At 42.2% G+C, this 19,759-nt stretch overlaps 1 protein-coding gene across 1 annotated transcript in view; it reads right to left on the reverse strand.

Annotated features, from left to right (window-relative positions):
• arid1ab (AT rich interactive domain 1Ab (SWI-like)) overlaps nt 1–19,759 on the reverse strand; it is a 65,892-nt gene that overhangs the window by 14,431 nt on the left and 31,702 nt on the right. Inside the window, 2 exon segments of the mRNA XM_055055939.1 lie at nt 76–316; nt 19,497–19,604. Coding sequence (XP_054911914.1) covers nt 76–316; nt 19,497–19,604 — 349 coding nt within the window.

Below are 19,759 nucleotides of genomic sequence, written 5' to 3' on the forward strand. Positions count from 1 at the left end.
CCGGCTCAACAAACAAAACAAAACAAAATTTCAGTCTGCAAAGCTTCTTGCTCCTAAGACGGCAGCAGCGTCTACCTGGCACAGCAGCGGGGGACAAGGGGCCGCTGCGGGACGGGGTCACGCTGGCCGGGGAGCCCACGGGGGATGGCGAGGGTCCACGGATGCCTGGCAGGTGGGGCGGGGTGTGTGGGGAAAAGGGCGACTGGGCCGGGTTGCTCTGCTCTCCCTGACTGCTGGACACACCGGAGGTGCTGACGCCCGGACTCAGGACGGCCTCGGTGCCGGTGGGCAGGTCATCGATGGAGCCGGACAGATCCTGGGAGGACGAGAGAGCGCTGCGGTTCAGGAGGGGGTGCAGAGGCAAATCACTTCTGTCACACAGTTCTGCTTTTAAGACTTAATGGATAATAAGCCAAAAAATATGACACAAAGAGGAAAAAAAACATAAATGCAGAGGAGCAAAAGTCTGATGCAATCTCAATATTAACATAAGTTCACTCATTCACAAATTTTGCCTAGATTCTCACTGGTCATTGTAAGTTTTCCATAAATCAAAAAGGTGCTTCAAATTTGTCATTTGCACTTTCAAGATTAAATAGGTTAAAATCATGAATTTTTTGTTCGGTTTCCTGCTTTTCAACTTCCTTTAATCTCAGGCTTAGCTGTATTTGTGCACGCAGACAGTAATGTTTAACCCTCACTTCACGTCCGTCTATATGAATGAACATTTAACGCACCAATCGAAAACATCTGTCACGAAGAGAAAAACCATGTAAGCTGCTCTAAATAACAGTTCACAGAATCAGCCAAATTATGAAGAAAAAAAGCAAGAACGACATTTCAACTACGTACAACTATTCTTTTAAGATTGCTCAAATATTACATCTAAATATAATATTTTAACAATCTTAAAAATCTTAACATCTTAAAAACACAAATATATAGTCATAAAACACACGGTCAACAATTGAAACATTACATTTTGTTGTCAGACATGTCAGATCATATTCAATGTTCCATTGATTATGATCTGACCTGAGGTCAGGTGCCTTTTTTATTCACCAGAACACCACAACCACTTCCTGTCTTTTCCGCTCGACAACTTCAGCAAATAAAGTGACAAGGACCAAAAAATGTGAACACTTTAGTTAGGATGAAACAAATACGTTTTTTTTTTTATTATTATTTTTATTGCATTTAATGTTAATGACTATAGCTGGTGTTTAGGGATGTTCCAATAACATAATTACCTAGTAATATTTTCAAATTTAAACATTTTTAAAGTCAAAAAGTACAGCGTGTCACTGGATGACAGCTGGAACATCCCTAACACCGGGCTCAGCAGGTTTTCTGGGGGAAACCCAGATCACCTGACCCGACGTTGCAGTTTTTGCTCAAACCTCAAGCAACACACACATTACATCTACTTTTACTGGAGAGAAACTTAAGCAAACCCAGCGGATCACAATAAAAAGCACAGACAACTGAGTTTTGACGTGCTAAAATATCAGCAGCATCTCTCGTTTCCATTAAAAAAAAAAGCTCCACATTCCTCCTGGAAGCCTGATAATGATCCACGTTGGCAAAGAGAACCGCGTCTGTACGAAACATGGAGGTTTGGGGGGATGTGGGGGGGAGGGTTTCGAAGCAAGTCATCTCAGGAGGCAGCAGAAATAAGTGGTGCTGGCCACAGACTCTGCTGCCATGTGGTGTTGTTATTGAGCCTCGCTGGCTGGGACGCAGAAACAGGGAGGGAGGCGGGGAAGGAGGGAAGGCAGCCGGCGGTGATTGTGTTAGCGGGAAGGTGAGTGTTTACACATCGGCCCGTCACGTGGAGAACATGTGCTCGCTCTGAAATGCAAGCTCATCTGCCAGTCACACCAGAGGAGGAGAGAGGGGGGAGGCGGGGTGGAGGGAGAAATCCGACAGCGGAAGGAAGGGAGGAAAAAAAAAAAAAAAGAAGCATGCTTTGGAAAGTGGCCAAGTATTCCCATAGAAATCTCACACTCGCATGCTGGCTGCAGCCCTGAAGCCGGCGGTTTTGCACTTGAAACGGCGCCCGTTGCTATTTTTGGGATGTGACCTGATGGAGGAACCCCAGAGGGAGTGACAGGAGGAGAACGCTGATTCAGAATACACCCTCCTCATCCCCACCACCACCACCCCGTTGCCTCTGCCCTCCCTCCTTTCTAAGAAAGCACAAGCTCATGGTTTCCTGGTCTGAGCCGGGAATGTGGCTCCTGTAAAACCCAGGAGAATAACACAGTGGGGGGATTAAAGGAGCAGTCGCACTCCAAGGTGGTTCCAGCAAATCTTCATGAGGGGATAAAAAAAAAAAGAAAAACAAGAGTTTTCTGTGTAGCAGGAGAACTGATCCCACTTTGCAGCAGCAGCAGCCTGGTCAGCTGACTCCCACCCACCCCTCAGTTTGTTTCCATCCAGCACCCATCCACCTCTAAGGAGACATCACAAGACCGGTCATCTGACGGAGGCCTCCACCTCCTCAGTCTGGGCCCGCCACCTCTTCAGCTGCAAAGCCCACTTTCTTACAAGAGCTGGGGCGACACGGCTTCGAAAAAAGTAAAATAAATAAAGCCATACCCGATCTGATTTTAACTGCTTTTTACATTTTTTTTGGCTCGCTGCTCAAATCAAAAGGCAGGTTTTAGCTCCACGAGGTGTTTGACGGAGTAATAAAGACCAGGTTACGAGAAGCTTTGGTTCAATTTTGTGAATATACTCATAGAATTAGCAGAAAAAAAGTTACAATTTTACCAGAAAAACATTTCTTAGAATTAGGAGAAAGAAAGTAGTTATCGGAATCTGGCGTAAGCAGCTCAAACAGCGTGGTTTTTTTTCCCCCTCAAAATGGACTCACTTGTTTCACTCTATTGTATAAAAGTCCAGCTACTGATAATAATTTGATGCTGATGTTTTAAAAGATTATTTCCAGATCTGTAAAACTTACGGCACAGCATAACTTCACAACATGCCCAACAGTAATTGGGAGTTTTTATAAAATTACTACATTATTCTTCTAATATTACGACTTCATTCTCAAAAATATTATTAATGAATGAATTCTTAGCCTGGATCTAACAGAGTAAATTGTAGTAAGCCTTTATAGTGAAGTATAACTTCAAGAGATGCTCAACATTCCTCATATTTTGCTTTTTGTGTTGAAGTTCTGGTGAAATGACACCTTTATTTTCCTGATGTTACAACTTTATTCTTCTAATATTGTGATTTTAACTTCCTAATTTGAAAAAAAAAAAGGATTTGCACTGATACTCCGTTGTAGGGTGGATCTGAATGTGAAGTCTAAATAAAAAAAGACTTTCCAAAAATGTAATTTCCAAAAATGAGAAATTCAACTATTGGACCAAACCGTGACGCCACCCAGATTCACAACCGGTTTAACGCTACGTCTGCAGCAGCTCAGAAGACCAGAAAAACACTTTTACAAACTCTAAAATTAGCATTTTAGAGTCTTTTGTGTTTCAACAAAACCCTTAGAAAGTGAAATGATGGCATTTGGAGAAAAGAATGTCTGTAAAATTGCTTTTCAGGGAATTTCTCAGTTGTCAGTTTCAGTTGTGGTCAACGTAGCTGCCGACACTAACAACTTTTGTTTCTCTCGTGCTTTGACAGTGACTGAACGAACACTTCCGAATGGTGTTTCCACAGTTCATCCAAACGTTGTTTTAGATGTACTGCGTTGTTTGACGGTAAGGATGAGGACTTACTAAAAGCAAGTAGTTAGAACTCAGTAGCTCAGTATGCAGAGCTGCTTTGACTGAAGTCAGAACCGGGCAGATTCTCAATATAAAATGACAGACTTGGTAAGTTGGCAGTTTGGACGGTAAACAAATTCAGTGAGAAATCAAGAAGAGAGTATGAAAGTCTGAGAAAAAAAAAACAAATAATCTGCTGATCATCCACCATCAGTTATATAATAATCTGCACAACAACACAAACATAAATGAGGAGGAATAAAATTAAGACATTGAAAATGTTGCTGAATTTCAGACAAATATAAAGTTTTTAATCAGACTTTGAATCAGATGGAGAAAATGGTCATCATAGAAAATCATGTAGTTGAATAATAAAAGGCTTTTTTCTCTTTAGCTTTGTTGTTGTTTTTTTTTTTTTTTTCGGTTGCTTGCTTGTTTGTGCTTTTGGAAATGTCTCAAAACAATGTGCTGCTGAGTTTTGTGGTAACTTTTTAAAGAACAAATTCTGAGTTCACCTCAGAGATGACAAACCTGCAGGCATCAATAAACCTCCCTGTTAGCCTTAAAAAGAGCTTCTAAAAGGAATGCAGGAACTGAGACAGCCCAGATTAGCAGTGCGCTTAACGAGCCTGGCTAACGGCTGTTAACCAGGAAATATGAACCCAATGGCTTTAGCAGTGTCATAAGAAACGACAGAACAACTTTAGATGCCACGTACTTGTCAACACTATGACAACCAGATGACCAGGTCAGAAAAAGTTTTGAGTAAGAAAAAAAAAATGTGAAGGAGAGGGAAGTAGTTCAGTTATGCTAACTTGACTTTGACAATCTTAACACGTAGCTGTGATGCAGAATTCGGTGTTTCGGTTCAGTTACAACATATTTTTAAAAAAGGCGACCCACACGCCAATTCTGACAGATGTAGAGCATGTGTTTAAGTTAGCCAATCTGCCACCATAGTGTTAGAGTAGCTCTTAGCAGCGGCAGCTAATCTACAACAATCACTTTTGAATCATCGCAAAATAAACATCAAGTCTAAAAATTGCAATGTTTGAGTGTTTAGGTGCTGAATCCTGAAACAAAGTGGTGCTACTGTCAGTTGCTAAAAAAAAAAAAAAAAAAAAAAAACATAAAACAAGTGTGTTTTTGAGTTATTCCTCAACGTTATTCCTTTGCTGTGGTGTGTAGCAATAAATGAAAAATACCTGAATTAATGGAATTATTCTACCACTGCAGCGCGGTTAAGGGTGGTATACAAAAGAATCGTCTATTTGCCCTCCTGCGTTGGGCGCATGCGTGAAATTTCCAGACGTAAACACTAACATGGGGCCATATGGATGTGATTTTTTGGGTTCATGAAAAGATTGCAATTGGTCCGTTCAGACCGTCATGAAGAAGTCGGATATGGATCGCAGCCGCCTGCTGTGTGAACATAGCCTAAAGCAACATATAGAGAACTTCATAAAGGATTTAAAAAGGTGAGAGTCAAGAAAACCTTTCTATCCAAAGGTTTTCACTTGACTTCACCTTTTAGATTTGACTCAGAAGAAGAAGCAGCAGCAGCAGCAGCTAGTGAGAACTTTTCACGAGGGACCAGAATCGGATCATGGACACCGACTGAGAAGTCTGGCCTCTCCTGTTTAATGCAAACATGAAGGTTTTATAGGAATAGCAATACATAATTCAACGATGACACAACTAAATCTAATCCCACGCCCTCCAAAATAAAAAAAAAAAGGTGGGGGTTTCTTTCTTCAATGTGAAAACAACAGCTACCAACAAACCTATCTAAGAGCCTACAGCAGCACATATCATATGCATGGCTTACAAAGTGAGCTCTCTTGACATTCTGTAAATATCTGACAGCTCCGATTCCTCAGCCTGGCTTGGCAGAAGCATTGTATAGTGTACACACACACACACACACACACACACACACACACACACACACACACACACACACACACACACACACACACACACACACACACACGCTCCTACCTACTCCCACTCTGCAGTCATTGATTTTTCCTAACTCAATACTGCACAGCACCAGCCTGTTCTGCTGACTGCACAAGCTGGACAGCGAGCGAGCGACGGGGGAGAGGGAGAGGGAGGTGGAGTGGTGGTGGAGGTGGGGGGCTGGCAGTTGATGCTGTTGCTGAGGCTCTGCTATTCAACAGTCATTATTAAAAGGTAAATGATGAGGAAAACGTGGAGCAGGCATGAGCTGAGGGCTGGATAAGTAGGACTGATGCATATACATATATATTAATGTGTGTGTGTGTGTGTGTGTGTGTGTGTGGTAATAATGAGCTTGGAGGACGGTCACAGCATCATCATCTAACAACTGATGATGTGAGTTCAGTCTGAAAACGAGGATTTTTATTTTTTTTTATATATATATTCAGGGAAAATGTGGAAGCTGAGTTGTGGAGAGAAGGAGAGAGCTGCAGGAGGCTCACTCTATGGCAGCCATTTTGTGCCTTTCCCAGCACTGCCTAACATGGAACTACAGGGCTGAGAACTGCTAAGCAGGATCCATCATCTCTCAACATCTGAGAACCCCGCTCCAAAAGACGATGCCTGCGTGCTGAAGACGTAATAAAAACTAAAAGGTGTCGGTGAAACGTCCTGGGAAGGCGGTTCGTCAGTGAAATTTTGGAGAACAGCAGATGGTATTTAGTGTTTCCCACTATTCCGACATTCTCCGCTGCTCCTTCTCAGCGAGCCTGTGCCGTCTCTGAGTCATCTCCTCAGCTCTCCGCCGTCCTAATGTATTCCATTTGCAGATTACTTCACTGAATCAATCAAGCCTGAACAGAGCCATTAGTCTGCCCTGCCTACCCTCCACTCCACCCCCACCCTTTTTTCTCCATTCCAAAGTGTGAGAAGCAGAAAGTAGGAGCAAAGAGGCAGTAATGGAACGTATCTTGAACGTGTGACTGTGCCCAGAGGGGGTGCTGCTGGTGGCGTTCGCGTTCCGATGTCAGGGTTTCAACAGAAGCTCGACAAAAAGCCAAACATTTTCATATTTGTCGTGTTGCAACCACAGACTGCAAGACGTTTTATTCGGATTTTGCGCTTCACAGGTCAAGTTATAGTTACAAAAAAGAAAGAAATTGTACATGCTGTTTTAGCATTTGTTGGGCTTTAAAAAAAACCAAAAATGTGTGTATCACACTTTTAGGGTTCATTCACACCAGCTCCGTTTAACTGAACTTTAGTTTTGTTTGGTGAGGTGTGAATGCATAAGCAAAGTCTGGTCTGGTTGCTGTTGGAATGAACTTTGCTGCGGTTCAAATGCATATGTGAATGCCAAATGCACCAGGAAGCACTCCAAAAGCAGGAAGAGGACTACAGCGCAAGGCATTCTGGGTAGACACAACCACAACAAAGGTGGGAGTCCAGCGCAAGCGGAAGAAATGGCTCATGGTCTTTTATCGGCCGCTAAACTCTGTCACCACTCCATTTTTGTTTACATTTTGTGAAGAAGGAAGTTTGACTCAGCCTCTTCGTCAAAGCTATTTGTGTTGTTTTCTTTGGTGGTTCTTGGTGCAGCGCCCTCCACAGGCAAGGAGTTGAACAGGCTGCTCAAAGGGTTTCTTTGGTTGGCAAGTTGCAGTGGGAAAGTGAACTGCAGTAACTGGACATGGAGCAAATGATGCCATTTTGGTCCCCAATCAAACTGAGCCTACTGGACTATAAGTTGTGAAAACAACCTTATATTCAACCCTTTTACTCTGATACCACCAACAAAATGTAGGAGAAACAACTATCTTCGGAGGCTAGCATGTTACAGAAACATGGCTTGGAGACACTTCCTCTGGCAGGGACACAGAAGATGATGGATACAATCTGATGCAGCTCCAGCCATTTTGAAAAAGTTGTTAGAGACACACTGAAGCAAAGATTTCTACTGAGAACAAATGCAGGGGTCTTAATACAAGACCCCATTTTCAAATTGTGCAAAAAAAAAAAGTCAAATAAAATCTAACAAAAAGCACATTAAGGTTTGTGGTTGTCGATGGGAATCCTTCAGTGAGGCCCTGTGTACATTAAAGCCTGAACTCACTCCCTTCATTGTAGACACATGCCTTATTAAGGGAGGGGAAAAAACCTGGCTGCATCTCAAGTGCTACCATGGTTACTGTGATCCATGTGGTTGACACATTAGAGCCCCCCCGCCCCTGTCTGTCTGTCTGTCTCTGTGAGGCCTCCCTGCGTGCCTGGCAGGGTCACGGTGCAGTCAGCGACTACAAAAGAAGAAGCCTGTCATTGTTACAGAAAACGCAGAAGCACCAAAGTGGCGCTGCTGCTCCTCTTCCTCCTCCTCCACCGTCATCATCGTCACTGCCTGCACTTTAATTACACACACAGCCGCTGGTCCTCTTAGGCTCAGGAGGCCTGAGACAATCAGTGGACAAACATGAGACACCAAAACATCCAGCATCCCTGTTTATTTCCTGACTGGCTTTTCCTGCTCAGGGTCGGCTTTTGAAATCAGAGACGGGTCACTGGAAGAGTCGCCTCTTCTTCTCTGGTAAGCACAACGTCAAATGAGACTCCACGCTCCAGGAGGGGAAAGTGCTGATGTGACACATTATCATCAGAGCGTGATCGGAGGAGAGCCCGCTTGGTCCTGAAGCAACTCTGTGACTCTGGTGTCAAAAGTCAATAGGGACAAAATCCAGAGTCCGGATGGGAAAAGTGGACCTGTATGCGCCTCGGCCAGCTGACCTGCTGACGCACAAAGGCCTTGCAAGTCCACCGAGGGATCGGCGGAGGAGGGAGGCAGCTCTAACCCAACCCAACACCCCCCACCCCCACCACCATCAACACCATAGCTCAAGATTTGCAGGTTTGAGCACAACCATAAGGGGGCACTCCCACCCCTACTATGAGGGAAAGAAATTGAGGAAGGAGCCGAGGCAAGGCAGTCCCCCTGCCTGGAACAGCAGCAGCAGCCATTACAGACATTCACACAGGATGTAGAGGGACTCCTCTGTCCATCAGGGGTCTCCAACAACGACTGAAATGATGTCAAACATGACGACCGGCGGGTAGTCCTGAGGAGGAGGACGACATCCACCAGAAACCAGAAATGTATAAAAGCAGAAACTGAATTCAGCTTACTGTGCTTAGATTTCTACCTGGGAGAGAAAACCTGAAGGATATGAAGTATGACTCTTGATCAATGAGGAGGGAGGGATTTTTTTTAAAGCTTCTCATTTGCTTAATTGAGCTTCTCTGTGTGGGGGAGAAAAAAAAGTGGGGAAACACTTCAGCAGAGATGGTGAAGAAGAGGAGGGTGGAGGGGTTGATGGCTGTGAATAATGAGGAGACTGTGTATGTGTGTGTATTGTGGTGGGGGCCTTTTGTGGAGATGACAATAGTAGTAAGGAGTCCCAGGGCAGCGCACAGATGCCCCGAGTGAGGCAGGCAGCTGCCCAGCCCGAGGTGAAGGCTGCTGGGATACGGAGGACCAAGCAGAGGAGGAGGAAGGTGGTCTGTGGGGAGGCTCCAGACCCCTAGAGCCAGACTGACTGCTTCCCTGGACCGACAGGGCCCCTCCCCTCTTACTCTAACACAAACAACCCGATGTGAAAGTGGGAGCTATACCGAAAGCACATGACTGTTGGTGAACTAACTAGGAAGAGATTCTTCTATACATAGAAAGATTTTTCTATGTATACAACATGAGCGAGTAGAGTTAGGAGATTAGGGTTAAGGTATTAGGGGTAGGATACTAGACGTAGAATATTTGGGGTAGGATATTAGGGTTAAGATGTTAGGAGTAGAGTTTAGGGTAGGGTTACAAATTAGAGTAATGATATTAGGGTTAGGGGTAGCACGAGTTGATTTCATCATGAAGCTGCTTTCATCCATCCAACCTCAGCAGCTTTTTTTCCAGCTCACACAGGAGAAAGCAGAGGACAGACAGTGCTGCAGTCAGCCACAGTCTTTGTGCTGCAAAACTAGCTCAGCCCAGCAGAAATGGAGGAAGAGGGGAGGGGCATGTGAGTGTGTGTGTGTGAAAGGGAGAGAAAGAGAGAGAGAGCGAGCGAGAGAGTGAACGCAGAGAACTAAACGAAAAGAGTATGTTCTAGGTGTGTGGAGTATCTTGCAGAGAGCGAAGCGCGGTTTTCTGCAGCCAAGAAACAGTCCGAAACGCCGCACTCCCGTCAGCAGATTGAATTTCCTCAAGCACGTTAATTAAAAATCATACAGAGGAAAGAAGAGAGAGGGCAAGGGGAAGGAGGGGGGAGAAAGAGAAAGAGAGAGAAGGGGAGGGAGCAAGAGGCACCCTGGAACCTGAATGAGACACGTCCACACAGGAAGTCAGGGCCCCAGAATAGCAACAGGAAGCTGGCCCCGGACTCTGAATTCTGTCAGTGTCAGAGGCTTCGCAAAGCAGGGCTGTGCTGCACGGCGTTATGAAAGCTGATTTACTGAGAGAGGAGAGGGAAAGAGAGAGCGAGAGGAGGGAGGGGAGGAGGCGGTCGGCAGAGGGCACGGGCGAGGAAGAGAGAAAATGAGAATTTAAGACTGAAAGAGGAATGAGGGAGAGAAGGGATATAGGTGTGTTAAACGTGGAGAGAAAGAGAAACGCAGGAAAAATAAGATGATGGTAATGTAGGGAAAGCTACAGAGGGGGCAGGGGCTGGAAGGAAAAGGAACACGAGGAGGGAGAAAAAAAAAATCAAAGTGGGCCGGGCCTTGTCGGGCTGATTGCTCCAGAGCTATGTCGCAAAAACAAGCTTAGCTGCCGCAGGAGAGCCGAACTGGGCTGGGCTGAGCGGGGAGAGCAGGATGGAGAAGGGGGTTGGGGCTGGGGGGTTTAAAAGTGTAACAGGAAAAATAGAAGATCATTTAGTTTCACATCAGGAGGCTTGGTACATAAAATTAAAGGTCATTAAGGCAGGGGGAGCTGCTGCTGGGAAGTAGGTGGTCTATTGCAACTGCACAGAATAACAGCGTTTCTCTGGAGGGGCAAATGGTAAATGATCCAGTCAGAAAATTAAAGGGAACAATCTACATTAACCCAACACGTGTTTGGTCTTTAACTTATCAAAATAAAAATGAACCAAAAGCTGAACCTGCTTTTTTACCTCCCTAATGTTCACAAGAAACTCAATAACTCAAATACTGTAGGAAAGTTTGGATCATATTTATACTTACAGGAGAGGTATAGAAGTTATTAACCGCCAGCAGGCATCAAACACTTTTGCTTTCTAGTCCAGTAACTGAATTAGAGTCTTTATTCAGATTCACAATCAAAAGCCGTATTTCCTATGCTCTTGAATGCAAACTATTATTAGCCTCTAGAAGTTTGAAAATGAAAAGGACAAACTCAATATGTAATGAAAATTTGAGATGCAACAACAAATCGTCTGGTTAGGAAATCCAATAATTCTTTTTATTTTCTTCTTTGTTTTTGGAAAGTGAATGCACCATGACTTGGTGCCCACTACTCACAATAACTTTAGAAATGTTTGAGATGCAAATGTACCTGGAGAAAAACACCTAGCATCGTCTCCTTCAGGGAACTTTTTAACCTTAATTACTCTGAGCTCAGCTTGATCAGCTCATCATAAACTCAAACTTCTTCATTGTTAAACCTCTTTGGTGCGGAAGTTGTTTAAGAGGAAACAACAGCCTCAATAAGCTTTTTAAAGGAAACTATATTTTCTATTAAAGAATGTTGGCTTTTATCTCTTTGTGTAATTTTTTGTGAAGCGCATCTAAAATACTTGGGGAAAAAAATTCAGCTTGAGAGGCTGACATATATATCTAAGTGCAACACTATTTGACATAATATTGGTTAGCCTTTGTAAAGCCACCAAACCAGGAATATGACTTATTTTCCTTGGTGCTGATTGGCTGGACTCTAAAGAGTAGAGAGGGACAGTAACTGCGTTTCCATTACAAATGAGTGCAAATCTTTGTCTATATTCTACTAATGCCAGAAAAACCCCAAACAAAAAAACAAAAACAAAAAGAATGCAATTTTACAATTGTGGTGTTTCCATTAAATGTAATATGTAACGATGTATTGTTTATTCCATGATGCATGACTTTGTATTTTTGTTTTTATGATGTAAAGCACTTTGAAATGTCTTGCTGCTGAAATGTGCTATACAAATAAAATTTGATTGATTGATTAAATCTTTTATTATTATTATTATTATTTACTTTGCATTGACTATTCCTAATTGCACTGACTTAACAAATTAAAGTTGTGTTGTTTTCACATATTTGATCAAGCTTGTGAAGCTATTGGTGGATTTAAGTGCGCTGTGCTGAGGCAGAGATGGCAAATAAGTTTGTAATTCAGTAATTTATAACTATGGTTTAAGAACAGGGAGGAAATGTTTTCAGTGAACTCACATGACTTTCTGTATCTGTATCGGAGCGGCTGATACTAAACTTCATCCGTATTGGTATCGAAAGTGGATTGTTGCATCCCTAACAGAGGCCAGAGATCAGACAACATACTGAATTCTAACTACTACGTCTTCATTACTGATTGTTTGGTGATTACATACAAATAGCTAAAATTATTAAAAATAGAACAGTTTTCTTTGTGACAAAGTTGAATGTCAGAGCTCTTACGACAGGCATTATTAGATGGCCCTAATACTGTAACTGTGTTCGATTCTGATGAAATTGTGTAAAAATGTCTGCTTCAGAGCTGGTGAAGGGAGAAAACTGGATGAATGAACTGCTGCAGCACAACTACAAATGTAGGAAGTCAACTGGCGATACATCAGTTGGATGAGGTGTTGGTCCATCATTAGTCAGACAGAAGTGTAAAATCTATACAAAAACACTAGACTTAAAAAAAAGTTAAAACCCTGTCACGATAAAGCTCATGTCTTGTTAAGATCAGAGTAATCCCGAGAAACGAATGGCAGGACCAAAAAACCAACTTTGGCCTGAGAGTGTGACCAACATGTGACCTTCCTCTCAAATCTGAAGCACTTTCAGGCATGTCAGAAGAGCGGAGCGCGACAAGAAGAGGGCGGTGCTGCCTGGGATTAGCCCCTCAGGGTGCACAAAAGACCAGAGAGACGACAAGAAGGAAATTTTGTAAGGGGGTGAGTGGTGGAGCACAGAGGGAAGGAGTGAAAAGAAGTTAATGGTGGTCTGGTAGTTGGTTCCCTTCCTATAGGCTGACAGCAAGCGGAAGTGTCACATCCAGCGAGTTGAAAAGCCCGACGGTGACGACAAAAGGCTGCTCTGCTTTCCATCTGCTCCGTCCGGGTCTGCCTCAGAGACCTACAAAACAACTCACACCCCTTAAACATTTACACAGTTTGCTCTGGACACAGACTTCAATGGACTTAATGAAACTCAACTGAAATAATATCAAAGTAGCAGCTGCTCCGGAGTTTGAGTTGAGCAACAATTACTCAAAATTCAAGTCAAATTCAAAAATACTTATTTTCTCTCTCTCTCTCTGTATATATAAGTTTCATCCAAATGTGTTTAAAAGTCATTGCGGATGGTGATGCTGTCTCTGGTAGCAGTAAGACTTGCAACGGTTTGGAAGAAGCCTCTGACTGAAGACCTGCGGCAGGCTGACAGCTCAGTTTTCGGCCAGTAGAAACAATATTCCACAGCAACATGTCCGGGATGATACAAAAGGTTTTCGGCCAGCACCGCTAATCCTCCTCATCTGCTTTTACCTCTTAAAACCTCTGTCTGGTCGCTTGGTCAGAAAATAGGGCAGCATTGCCGGCTCTGACACATGGTTGAAACTTCTTCCCTTTCTCGCTGCTCTTTGGTCCTTTTCTTCATCCATGAAGCCTCTTCAGCTGCTCGGGGATCTGGGGGCATAGCTAAAGTTTTACTTTACCTTTTCATGCTCGCAGCTGTGCTATAACGCTTCCACTTTGCCAACTTTTAAAAGATTTCTGTGAGGTAAGACTGCAAATTATTTTAACTGTTGATTAATCTGTCAATTATTCTAACGATTAAAAGATTGCTCTGACGATTAATCAATTGTTTTGATGATTAATCAATTTTTCTGGCAATTAATGGCACATTCTGCAGATTTTTTATTTATTTCATTAGAAATAAAATAAAATGTGCAAATAAACAAAACTTCTATTCCTTTCCAAATTAGAAAGCAAGCATTTTAGAGCCTAAAATGCAACAACAGTGTTTCTGTCATTTGTACAAAGGATAACTCTGAAGCTAAATAAATACTTCTAACATCAACATATGAATAGGTCGCCTCTTTCTGCTTGACTTAACATCAGTGTTGGATTGATCTGATGATTATCCGTTGGATTAACAGATTAATTTGGATTTCAAAAGGTGCTTGAGATCTTTTTTTAAACAGTATTTGAACCAGGTGAAGCTAAAGCTACATCACTTGAGGAGTTCTGGGTAGCACATATTTGTAGACAAAGGTTTATTTATATATATCTTTAATGCACAATTTATACGTTTTTGGCTTAATTACTGCTCTGGCTGTGTTGTCCTTTCAACAGTTGGCCTTTTTTTTAAAAGACTGTATGTCCTAGTTAAGAATTAATCAAATTAGCTGACGATTATTCCAAGAATTGATTCCTCATGATTAATCTGATTAATCGAGTCAGTTCTGTTTTGAGGAGAATAAAAAAAAAAAACACCAAGAAGTCATCTCTCACCTGAATACAGAGTTCAGTTTTAGAAGTTTTGTTATTCCTGACAGCTAAATGATCCACACTGACAAAACAGCAGATCCCTCCTCACTGTACATCTCAAAAACAAAAAACAAAAGAAAAAACATCAATGTTGTTTTTCTTCTTTGGCTCATGATTTCATTTAACCCCGATTCTCCTGCTTCCACTCTTCTATTGACAACAGGCTGTACTGACTTTTATTTATAAGTGTCTGAGTTAAGGGGACTGAACAAAGACATAAGCCATCCATTTCAGATCTTTATTTGTAAATTGTGTGTATGTCGTTCTTTTTTTTTTTTTTTTTTTTTTTTTTTTTTCCGCCACCTCGCCATTTTGTGTTACTTTGTGTTGGTTCATCACATGGACTCCAAACAGATTACACTGTAAGTCTTTTGGGTTGTGACGTTACAAAAAGTGTGAAAAAGTTCAAGGTTTTCATTATCAGTTCCTGTAAAGTTATGAAATATAGTTTCAGAAAAGAAAGAAAGGCCATTTCTACGTTCACAACAGCTTTCAGAGAATATTTGTTGAAAACACGGCTGATTGCGCTGAAAGCTCCCACCGGACCTGCAGGAGATATTAACCAACTGTTTTCACAAGCTGTGCAGCACTCCTTGTGAAGAGCAAAACCCTTCATGAGTAAAACTGGTGGAGAGCCCTTTTAATCAGCAACTAGGGTTATTCATTACAGACTAAGTCAATAATGTGACTCATTCAAGAGGACAAAAATGTCCTTTTTTTTCCCCTCCTTGCAGCACTGTATTCACTTTCTTTCCTAGAAACAGCGTAAACGTTTGTAGGTCACAAGAAGATCTGGAAACCACAAGCACTTCAACCATCGAGCCGCCTGCTTTGGGTCCAGGCTTCGTTCCGTGTTGTTCTATGTTAGCTTAATGCATTGTAGTGACTTGTTGTGGTGGTGGGGGGGGGAGGAAAAAAAAAACGTAAAAAGATTATAGTTCACACAACAGCAGCTCTGTGTGGGAAACAGTCAACAGTTAGACTGTACAAGTGTCCCAGTACCAAGGTGCAAACAAACCAGGAACCAGTTCAGCCTGCTCAGCTAGTTCCACGACTGCTTTTGTTGTTGTTGTTTTTACTTCCTCGTCCTCTTTCCCTCTCTACTCTCCCTTTCTCCACTGCTCTTCTGCCAGACTCGGTTCGTTTTCCTAACCTGCAACTTCTAGAAAACACCGAACTCTTCCACAGCCTATGTGATGCTAGCTTTCTCTGCTAGCCGACCTGCCTGGACGAGGCTATGCAGAAGCTAAATGCTATTTACCCCATTTAAGCAACAATCTGAAACGTTTCCATGCCTTGGTGGATATTTGTCCTTCAATATTGTGATCAAAAACAGGGGGAAAAAAAAAATTAGACTTAATATTTGAATGTGGTTTTAATCTATTGATCACCAGGCTTCCTGTAGGAGGAAGTTTCCATTTCTTTAACTTTCTCAGTGGAAGCTGCTAATGAACACAGAGGTCAGGTAGGAAAGAATAAAGCAAAGATGTGAAATAGGAACCAAGATAATCAACTATATTCTAAGTAGCGTTTCAGCAAAAAACACCTAAAGAAGCAGTTTCTCATTCAAACAGTGGAATCTTAGGAGCATTATATTGATTCAACTAGATAAAACATCTGCTAAGAAACAAAGTAAAATGCTTCCTATAAAGCTATAATTTTAGACATTTTTTTTTTTAAAGTGGTTTACGGTTACCATCTCAAGGGATTCAATGTAAAAGGCAGAGTACACCACAGACAGATACTGGTCCCACGAGACAATGACAGGAGCCTGAAAGATTTTAAAGGTTAGGACCATACACAGCTCTGGAAGAACATTAGAGTCCGCTGCACTGCACCCCATTGAAAACCTCCCGGTTATTTCACCAAATATTGATTCCCGAACTCTTCCTGAGTTCAAACATTAGTATTCTTGTTTCTAAATAAATTTGAACTTGTTTTCTTTGCATTATTTGAGGTCTGAAAACACTGAATCTCTGTTGTTATTTTGACCGTTTTTCATTTTCTTACTCAAACATATACCTATAAAAAGTGAAATCAGAGAAACCGATCAGTTTTCACCAGTCTCTTCATTTTTTCCAGCGCTGAAGACACGCTGCATGTTATCATTTACACCCGGAGATTTTGTGCATTCACACAACGCAGGAGGACAAAAAGACGGTTCTGGTACAGGCCGTAGCCACGCTTCTGCCATGGAACAATCCTGTTAAAATGAAACTTGGAGCTGTTATCCAGACAAGTGCTCCACAGCAAATGGAAAATAACGCAAAAAACCATAAAAAAACCCAAAATCTAAAACCACTCATATTAGTCTTTTCTCTCATTTCAGTTACACGACATTAAGTTGTCATTGTGTCCAACTCAATGGTCACTAATGAATTATCTGAATGAAACTGTTACTTTTTTTAGATAAACATTTTCTTTACCGTTTTCAAAAAATTTGTTTCAGTTCAATGAACCTTGCATCTACCCTTCAGAAATATCTGCAGATTTCACATTCCTGACAGCGTTCCTGAATCAGTTGAATGCCAGGTGCAGCACATATCCCAGGTGAACATGAACTGAAAACACCTGTAGGAATCACCCCAGCTGTTTTCTTTTTAAATCAAGGCCGTCAGGGGTCCGTTCCCAGGGACCACGCTCTAATCTGCACCCAAATGTGTTCGCTCCGCAGGGATGGATGGAAGGAGGAGAGGAAAAGGGATTGGTTTACATCTTCCTTAGGAAGATTAATGCCTCTCTCAGCCAATCACACGGCACTAATAGGGAATCCCTGAGAAGTCAGAAGGGTGGGGGAAAACAGAGAAAAGCTAAATAAAAATAGCACTAGACCAATGAGCTTGGCCCACAGAGAGATGTATAAATAAATAAGAGAAATAAATAAAAGAGAAGGGAAACACATCCTGAGGGCATCCCCTAATGGCGTAGACAGCGCTGCCTCCCTCCCTCCGTCTCCAACATCTCCGACTCCGACCAATCATTCACACTATTTAAAGTTATTTGCCTGCAGTCCCTCAAGCCCCCCACAACCCCGTCTTTCCTCCCCGCTCACTTTCATTCTCTCGCATTAATGATCTCATTTCTCACTCTCCTTCCCCGAGGCCCAGAATGAGGTTAGCGCCACAGTCTGACCTATAAACACTGCCATGGAAACTGCAGCGTGTCCCAGCGAGGGAGGGAGAGAGGGAAGGCTGGGGGCTTCTCTCACCTTTATCTCGGCCAGAGGGCCGTCGCTAAACGCTTCCTCTTTACTTTGGGTTCGCGCTCCGAGTATTTTGTCCCTGGAAGTCGAGCGAACACCTGCGAGCTCGTCGTCACGTCAATCACTTCTCGGCGACGGCGCTCTCTATTCTCTCTGTTTTGATCCGAACCAGATCTGGTACCGCAGAGTTAATTCTAGAAAGATCCACCGGCTCTACTGCCACCTCACCATGTTATCTGTGCGCATCGCGCCGTTTCTTTGACATTTTGACACAAAAACGTTTGAGCAGTGGCTCGAGTCGTGGCTGGTGGTACGACCAGAAAGACTTGGAGAAAGCATCTTTGGATGAGAGGAATGGTGTTGTTCAAGTCAAAGTGTGTCAAAACAAGCATTCGAATGTCTGATTTTAAAATCCACCTCACTCCTGTCTGGAAATTAGCAAGCATGTCAACTAGGGATGCATCGATCCACTTTTTTCACCTGCGAACATGTAAAATCAACAACTTTAATTTGTTCAGTATAACAGCCAATACAAACAAATAGTAAAGAAACTGAAACTGACAAAAATAATAGGTTGACTGCCTTGGTCGAATATGCAAACATAAACTGCCACAAACTTTCTTTCAAATAGTTCAGAAAGTGCAATTAGGAATTCTAAATGTAATGTAAAATAAAGCATGGCAAATCACAGCACAAAGTATAGAATTAGACTGAGTAGATCTGCCCTCATGGATTGGGAACATTGTCATTTTTGTTACAATACCAATCCGATATATATCGGATCGGTGCATCATTAAACAACAAACGTCAACAAACATGGTTAACTGATGCATATTGAAGACAGATTAACTACTAAACATGGAACAGGGAAATGGTTGGATCTAAAAAGGGAACAGTGTTGTCGACATATGTATGTCCCTTCAGGTTGTTGAGACATAGCAATTCCAAATATTAACGTAAATTGAGTCATAATTTGCAAATTTTGCACCAACTTGCAATTTTCATCAAATTTCCGATACAGGATTTTGTTTGTTCCAAAGGTCACTGTTTGATGAAGGTACTTAAAAATGCTGCTTGCACTTAAAATAATCATCATGTTAAAATACTTTTTTTAAGGAAAGTTATGTGGAGCAATTTCAACATTTCCCTCTTGTGGCAAGAATAATAGTGTAAAAAAAAAATAAAAAAATTATACGTTGGCAGCCACTTTTTTATAAAAGGTGCCACAAAATCAGCCATTTTACAATAACAACAAATATTATGACATCCAAAGATGACTGATATCTGTTATTAGAGAGACTGCAGATATCTGAGACACAGAGACAACTAAACTTCCAACAAAATAAGCAACCCATCATCAACTAAAGCTGTGTGCTGCTCAAGAAAGTGTCTAGGTAGGTAAAAAATGGGAAAAAAAAACAAACCCATTGGGTAAACACATCCAGATTCTACACCAGGGCTCAGGTCACAGCTTATTTCAGGTTAATACTCCAATCCAGGCATTTTTAAATCACTGTCATGACTAAACCCTGACTAAACTCAACCCGCTTCTTTTCTGCCATCTGTGGTTGTGTCAGCCGGAACCCCAAGTGAGATGTGAAGCGGCAATTTGCAACTAAATTCCTAAAAATCACAGCTTGCAAAACAGTTCTAGGTACAGCTCATTTTAGAGCAAACAGATTAAAGTTTTGGTAAACGTGCAGAAAGCAGCTGAAACACAGCGTTCAGACCAAAGTGTAAATAAGCAACCTTATTCCAGTAAATGTACTTTGCACACAATTAACAAGTCAAATGACCAAAGAATATGCTAGTGCTGGTCCAGCGCTTCAAAACCCATAAAAGCTAAAGAGTGGGGGGGCTCACCGGCAGACTGGACGGCCGGCCCTGCATGCTGTCTTCCTGACCGCTCTTGTTGGGCTGGTTAGAAGGAGGAGCACTGGACTGGGAGCTGAAGGAATCCTGGGAAAGCTCCTGGTTAGAGAAACAGGAAACAGATGAGCTGTTATTTACAGTGTTTATTTATGTGTTTTCCAGGAACATAGTGCTATCTTATAGAACAATGAGGTAAGTGTTTTAACTTTAAACAGGAATCTATCCATACTAAATATATTTATAATTTAACGCCT

Source organism: Poeciliopsis prolifica, unplaced genomic scaffold (assembly GCF_027474105.1).
Source record: "Poeciliopsis prolifica strain line A6 unplaced genomic scaffold, Auburn_PproV2 SCAFFOLD043, whole genome shotgun sequence".
In the NCBI taxonomy this organism is placed as follows: Eukaryota; Metazoa; Chordata; class Actinopteri; order Cyprinodontiformes; family Poeciliidae; genus Poeciliopsis; species Poeciliopsis prolifica.